General features: G+C 39.2%; 1 protein-coding gene across 1 annotated transcript in view; it reads right to left on the bottom strand.

The window, feature by feature from the left end:
• TBC1D30 (TBC1 domain family member 30) overlaps window positions 1-8088 on the bottom strand; it is a 53455-nt gene that overhangs the window by 44281 nt on the left and 1086 nt on the right. Inside the window, exons 2-3 of the mRNA XM_017733090.1 lie at window positions 7737-7836; window positions 5641-5828 (exon numbers count right to left, since the gene is read on the bottom strand). Coding sequence (XP_017588579.1) covers window positions 5641-5828; window positions 7737-7836 — 288 coding nt within the window. The remainder of the gene's footprint in view (window positions 1-5640; window positions 5829-7736; window positions 7837-8088) is intronic.

Here is an 8088-nt window from a genome sequence, read left to right as displayed (position 1 = left end):
AACTGACTGCACAGTTTGCCAATTTAGAATTTATATTACAGCTTTGTTTTTACAGTGGAAAATATTGGCAAGAGAAGATGGCAGTCAGTTGAAGTATTTTTCATTAGCCAGCCAATGGCTTCTATTGACTCACACATCAGTCAGCATTCTGGGGCTAGCACAGATCATCCTGAAGAGCTGGCTGGAGACAGTGCAGTGGGGTGGTCTCTCCCCCTAGGGCTTACCAATGTTACTGCTCATCAAGGAATCAAAGATGTCAAAATTCATTACTTGCAAGATCTGCTCTGTGTTCACATTCCATCAGCAGCACAATTACACTTTAAATCTGGGTACTAAGTTGATAGTTCTCTAGAAGAATATCCTATGAGAGGGATGGTACACAGTGCTATACTAGAACTTTACTGACTTCCTGCTCCATTAAACTATTTCCCTAAGTCCCAGCATCCTGGCTGTGCTGCTCAAAGACCAGTTCCAAGATGATATTCTCATCAAAAGAAAGTAACCATGGAATTCACTACCTAAAAACTCCTTGGGATTATTCCATTAGTGATTAGTTGTCAGTCCACGTTTCACACAGCTGGTATTATGTTTGACAACACTGAAACTCTCTCCTAGTCTAACTAACAGATGCCCAGAATACACAATCTAATTTACATTAGCAAATAGTAAACATGACACACACCTACTTTTTGAAACATTTCTTCGTGACCTGATGCCCAGAAATGAAGGTTGCTGTTTGCAGTCCTTCTCCTCCAAGCTAAGTGTTAAAAGAAAAGTAATCCTTCTCAGTCCAGGCTCCAACTGAAATTGAATAAGCTTTCAGAATCTTTCCTGGCTGAAGCTGAATGAAGTACATTAGTCAAATGGCATTTAATTTTATATTCATCACTATAGGTGGCTCTTTTGAAGGGCTCTTCAGTAATCTTTTCAAAAATTACACAATTTATTAATAATGCTGGATAACAATGAACAAGTTAGTTAAGATCACACTTAGATGTAGAGCCATTTTCCCTTGTGCACACCCATCCCAAGGGACCAGCAGGTGAACTTCACTATCCAGATCAAAAGAACTGCTGCCCAGTGGCCCAGTGCAGCTGGTGGACCAAGCACACAGCTATCATGCCCACTGAGCCAAGCTCTAGCATCACTAAACACAGGTTCTCTCCTTTTCTAACTGCTCCATTACCTCACCCTTGGCAAACCAGCACAGAAATGGATCGGAAAATCCTTGCTAACCAGTGCTCAGCCTACCTCCACTAAACTGCCATAGCACCAATATTCACTGAGTAACTCAAGTCTTCATAAAGAAATAAAAAAATTAGAACAGAGCAATTGGGGTGTTCCAGGTTAAAGCCTATTTATATGCTTTAGTACTGCATATAAATGCTGCAACAGTACATCAAACTACTGGGAACTGGGGGGGAAGAGACAGATAAGTCACAGGCAAAATTTGATATGCATGAATTATTACATATGTACATAAGTACTTGCCCCATGTTGCAAGACATCTGATCCAGCGTGAAATCAATCACCAAACCACAGAATACCAGGTTGGAAGTGACCTCAAGGATCATCAACTTTTCTCAATAAAAGCATGGTCTAGACAAGATTGCCCAGCATCCTGTCCAGCCAAATCTCAAAAGCATCCAACATTGAGGAATCCACCACTTTCCTGGGGAGATTATTTCAGTGGCTGATTGTTTTCATTGTGAAAAATTTTCATCTCCTCCAAGAACCTTATCAAGTTCAAGTTCAATCAAATCAATATTAGCTGTGTCCACACGATATTGTGTTAAAGCTGTTCTTACCCCTTTAACCAAACTTTCATCCTACGAACTAAAAATTGTGAATTTCTGGCTTGGTTTTGTAACCACATTGAGGGAAGAGGAGGGATGGAGAAAATGGGCCAGTAGATAATTAGTACATGCAGGAAAAAGACAAGGAAGAACATATGAAGGGGACCAAGGAATAATGTGAAGAAAACTCAAGGATGGGGAGTAATTTGGGTAGACACTGAAAGACAGACAAGATGCAGGGATGGGGAAAATGGAACAGAGCTGAGAAGTCCAATATTTAAAGATTGGGCCATGTAAGAAAAGCTAATAAAGCATTTGGCAGGAAAAAAAAATAAAATGGGACAGAACACATGCAGTAGGACTGAAGCTAAAGGGGTGGAAGTAGGGAATGAGGAGACAGGAAACAGAAATTTAATCTAGATGTTAGAGTACTTTTGCATATCTAAATTTTTGCACTTTTTGAGGTGCACATGGTAATGTAATCTTACTCAGTTCTTTGCTAATCACAATTCATGCAAATAACATCAGGCAATGCTTTCCCAGTTTCCTCTGAGTTCCCTGTGAGAAAAGTTGATGCTATAGAGACAGTAACTCGTTCTCAGAAATTGAGGAGACTTCATAGCCCAGCCTTCTACCAGGAAACTGTCCATGCTCTAGGGACATGCGGGGGACAAACCTGTGCTCAGATGATGCCAGTTCATGCTGCCTTTCTATCCAGTTAAGATGCACTCAAAGAGATCACAAATACCACTAATAAATACAGACATAACCCTCTGGATTTCTCTAGTTGAGTTCCAAAACATTCAGCTCACTTAGTCAGGAGCTTCTGAATAACTTTGACAACCATGTGGGAATTAATGATCTCAGTTATAATTAAAAAGCCATTTGCCACTGTTTTTCATCTATTTTATATATGGAACCTAATATTTCCTTTGTGGATAACATTTATTTGACAACCTGATGCTAAATCTTTTCATCCAACTATTGCCTGACTGCATTTGTAAAGCGCTTCCCTTCATGTTTAAGGAAGGCTTTTGTATCCTTATCAAAACTAGAGATACACTTCTAGTTCTGCACAAAATAAAATATTCTGTCTCCCTCTACTGGCTCTGCATTAAATCAAACCAGAAAAAGGGAAAGAAAAACTAGAAAGGAAATGTTTATTGTTATCTTAGAGAATTCTATACAGAAACAATGCTCAAATAACAGAAGATTAATACTTTAATCATAGTTTCTAAACAAGTATTAGAAGAGAGAATACAAAGAATCTTTCTGAACACAGCATGAGACCCATTTAAAGTTATTATAGGTACATAGCACCACCACAGCAACGCAGCTATGACAGAGAAATTACTTATATATTTGGGAAATTTTCTACTAAAATTATTTCTTCATTAAAAATACAAGAGAATATTAATGAACTTTCTGTTTCTGTAACTTCAGGTAATTTTATATTGAATCAAATTCAAGCATTTTTCTGCTTGCTTCCAGCCAGACTGACGTAAACTTGATGCTTTTACTTCTAAATAAATTACAGATAATACATGGTTTTGGTTTGGGTTGTTTGTTGGTTGTCTTTTGGGTTTGTTTTAATTAACATCAATCAAAATTTGTGGTTCAAGGAACTTCTGGTTTGCAATTTGATCAATCAAAATATATTTAGTAATGAAAGCAAGCTGTCACTATATAAAATACAGGGAGATGAAAGAAAGAGATGTCTTTCGCATAATCTTTAGATGACAGCTTTGTAAAACCTTGATTTTTTTTTTTTTTTCTCGGATGATCTCTGAGATCATCCAAGAAAAAGATCTCTGCTTTTCTCAGATGATATAATTAAGTGTATAAAGCAGACTTTGTTTCTATTATGGACTTGAAATAGTTCATAGTGCTCCAGAACAAACATATATCTTCTTACCCCAAATAAGTCAAAATCACAAGAGAAACATGTGCCATGCTTGCCATCAGGTCATCACTGTGATTTCTCTCTTCATTGGAGTATTTTATTTAAATTTGGGTAAAAAAAGTATTACTAAAATGGAACAGTTAATTCATATATCCTACAAACTACAAGTACAGCACAGTGTACTGTACAGTGATATATGATTTTATAATATGTCCTACAGAACAATTTATCATTCCTTTAACAGAGCCATGACCATTCATGTGTCCAACCAAAACACATTTCACTCTGCAGTGAATTTTATTTTCTATGGGAATACTTACTTGTATGCAAAACATGCATCATCTACTAGGGACAAGGGTCAGCAGCATAATGAGAAACACAGTAAGTTATGAAGTTGTCCCTGGCAACTGTTCCTCTACATTTACTCTACCCACTCAGGGGTTCAAATGCTACAAGAACTGTGCTGGCTATCAGTGGTCCTGAAGCACAAGAAAGTCAGATGTGGGCTCCAAAGCTGTCAGGGGGGCAGGACTCCTCTGTGCATGCAGCAGAGACCAAGAGCCAGCATAGGTCTAAGACTGAGGAGTGGATGGCTCCCTGTGTGAGCTGCAAAACTCACAGATCCTGAACTTTCTGACACTGAACACAGTCCTGAGCATGCAGTTTTTTAAACAGTACCTGTTTTTTTCTCTCTGTAGAAACAGGTTAAAGCATGATAGACACTCGAGCAGAAAATAAGACATCAAATTTATCAGCCCTGTAATTTCTGAACTTACTGAAATTACCACTAGGAGTTAATTTGTCAAGCAGTATTCAAAAAGGGTCAGACAGAATCTCCACCTTTTTGTGAAACAGTATTTGTTTGCAACTGGGCTGTATAGATTGCTTAAAGGTAGCACTTAAACATCTGAATGTTAACTTAAGTTTAATTGAAGACTACAGTTCTACCTCTACATAGAGACCCCACTATGGGGGGGAAAAAAGATTCAGAGTTTACAGCCAAATCCTCTAAATATGAAGAAAATTCAAGTAGTCTCATTTAAAAGGAGACTACTGTATATGCTTGCATACTAGTGTCATGGAGGCCTTGGTTCTCAAGCTGACATTAAGAAAAGAGTTTTTGAAAAGAAATATGCCTACAGAGTACATGACAGCCAAGAACTTTCATGCCAGGTTTAAGTAAAACAAAGGAACGCTTTTAAATGCTTAAAAATTTAATTTCACACTAATAGACAAGCTCTTAACTAGACTACGTCAGCACATGCCACTACAGTAAAATTCTTTTAGTAAAGTCTTTACATGCACCTCAAAGCTCCTACAGACATTTTTATGAAAAGACCATGCTTTATTTACTGTACCTGAAGATTTCTGTACCTGTCACGCTGCATGTTAATGAAAAAATAAGATGGAACATTAGGTTATTTTCACGTCTTTTCTAAAGGCATAATTTCTATTTATTCTTACATATCACGTCACATGCAGTTTTACTTTAGCAGAACTACCAAAAAGCACTTCAGTCTATCTTAAGGTGAAAACTTTGCCAAGTCAAATAAAAAGGTTTCACTGTGCAGGAAAAAAAGGCTAAACAATGAAAGAACAGCATTTCTTCTCTTTCCCACACACTCTCTCAGAAACCCCCAAAACACTGATGCTGATAAAGGGCTTTGAGGGAAGTAGGTTTTTTTTTACTAATACACCTCACCTTGGATCAACTTGATAGAAAGGAGTTACAAAAAATTAACAGCTGGGGCTACAGCAGCTTACCCAGCTGAGCTAGTTAAACTTTGCCTGTTTCCAGGTACCACTGACATCAGTAGGAGCCAGTCATATCTAAGGAATAGCATAGCCTGGCCTCTTGACTTTAAATTAAGTGTGAGGGCTTAAAATACTGCCCACCTTAATGAAATAAACTACTTACACTAGTACACAGAAAGTACTTACAGCGTTTCTGGGAAACTGCCTGTAAACAAGCTGTGACAATGTCGCAGTTCTTCTGGACCTTTTGTACAAGCCTGTCTTTCTGCTTCAGAAGACGGAGCAGCTTTGCTGATTGAACGGAAATTCTGTGATTCAGTTCTCGTTTTATAGTTGTTAATTCATCAACATCTGCCAACAAGCAGAGAAAACAACTTCAGTACAGGCCAAGACATTCACAAACAGCTTATTGTAGTTGACACGCAAAGGCACTTGCCCTGCAAACATTTACATATACAAGCTCTCTATAAACGACAAGTTCTATTGACTGGGGTAATTCCCAGTTATAAACACTTTCAGAATCTGAGCCAAAGTCTTTAATTTTCTTTTAAACAAAAGTACTTCAATTTATTGCACAGAGTATGAATCTTAACAATTATGCTGTTATAAACTCCTAGGAACATGACAGATGTAGCCAGAATATACTGATAATAGTGCAACCAGGGGATACATTTTAAATACAGTACCTTCCAGAAACTGCCTATGCAGAGACAAGAAATACACTTGTAACAGACGAGGGAACATGTTCAAGAAGCTGCCTGCAAAGCTACAAATGCAACTCCAGAATGACCTCTAAGTGGGAAATTCTTTCCACTAAAATACAACTAGATGGCTTCAGTCATGGCCTCAGTTATCTCCCCTGGTCAGTCACAGTGCCACCAGATCCCTTTAGTTCATAAAATGTCTCAGCTAACTTCTAATACTCCTGCTGTCCCCCCGTAAGGTGAACTTCAGGTCCAGAAAAGGGAGTTGTTGGGGAGATGTCTTAAGTCCATTATTTTTTCTGAGTCCTCTGCTCTGTTCTCAGAGGCTCACCCCACCAGTGAAATCCTGGGTCTTACTTATCACATGTTGACCTCTTCAGCTCCTCCCTGTAACAGCCTGGTACAGCTTGCCACCAGCATCTACACAGCTGCCTGCTCCCTGAAGCTAAGTTTTCAAACTATCACTTTCAATGCAACCCCTATCCCCTGACACTGGGAAGAAAATCAGCCCAAAAAATCCCTTCTTCAGTAACCTGATATAATGAGAAAAATACATATGCATCCAGGAAAAGGAACTATCAGTGGGATAGTAAACAGCTCAGCTCATGTGGCAATTCTTTTACAAAAATTCTGGAAAGCCTAAAGAAAAGGACAAATTAGGCTGAAATGACCATCAACCATGGCCTAGTGAAAAGTATGACTGCAAGGAGAGGGGAGCCACTGATAAAACAATTCTGTATTTTATAGACACTTCCCTGTTTCAGCACCTGCTGCTCAGATGGAATTCTCAATCACTTGTAACAGGCAAGGTGATTTAAAACCAGATCTATGGATTTTGAGAGCAAAAAAAAAAATAAGTTGCATTCCTACTTATACAGTCACTACCAGAGCTGTCAGATGAGTTTTATTCTTTCCTATTCATGCCAGTTAGCTGTCCCTGTAAAAACAAGTAACTTGGCAGCAAAACGAATGAAATACCACAAAATGTGTTTCTGTACAAGAAAATTTCCTGTTGGGTCTCAGGTTGCCAAAGGACACACAGAAGAACTCGAGCTACATCCTAGTAACATCAGATGCCGTATCATCTCATTAAGAAGCCAAACACGGAAGCAGATAGCTGTTTGTACAGCTCTGAAAAACAGGCATATTTAGTCACCTCTTGGGTTTTTTCCTCATCAAAAGTAAAAGTGATTAAACATCAGGAGACAAGAGGCCTTTGTTCTCTCTTCCTCTTCATTGGTTCAACTTGGAGTTGCACATCTCAGTCTTTCACAAACATGCACTGTTGAGGCTACCTAATTTTCATAAGAATTCTTTGAAAATTCCATTTAGATTCTGATTGACTCCAGCATTTACATTTTTCATTACACCCCTTTTTTTTTCCGAAAGACATGCCAAGCTCCAAATAAGCTTTACAGTTGTCCAGTTTAGTTTGTCCAGTAGAACTAAAAGGACCTGAGAAAAACAACTCTCTCTCTTATGACACTGTACGTGTAGCATGTCTTCTAGATTCAGAAAATAAGGACTGAGAAAGAAAGAGAAAGAAAGAGAAAGAAAAACTGGACATTTATTCATTACTGTAAGTGAGGAAAAGCACCAAACTCGCAGAAACACAAGAGCTTGGGCAATCTATCACAGAAACTAGTAGCAGACGACCCTAATTCTGCTCCTAGGGCACCTGAAACAAAAGAGGGAGGAACAGCACAGGAGGGCCTGGTCTGAAGAGCTCTCAGCTAACAGTATGTGGGAAGTTTCTCGGAGCCACGGCCATGCAGAAAGCCTGGATATAGACATACATAGACACGTGCGCGCAGGCACGGAGGGCACCTTCGGGAAGGACTCCCTTGCAGGCACAGAGGAAAAGCGAGGCGGCAGGGGCAGCTCCCGGCCCCAGCGGAGAGGCGGCAGGGGCAGGCAGGCGGGGCGGGCT

The sequence above is a fragment of the Corvus brachyrhynchos genome, unplaced genomic scaffold (genome assembly GCF_000691975.1).
Source record: "Corvus brachyrhynchos isolate BGI_N302 unplaced genomic scaffold, ASM69197v1 scaffold32, whole genome shotgun sequence".
NCBI lineage: Eukaryota > Metazoa > Chordata > Aves > Passeriformes > Corvidae > Corvus > Corvus brachyrhynchos.
The sequence above is the reverse complement of the archived record's forward strand: the minus strand, read 5'-3'. Positions and strand labels throughout refer to the sequence as shown.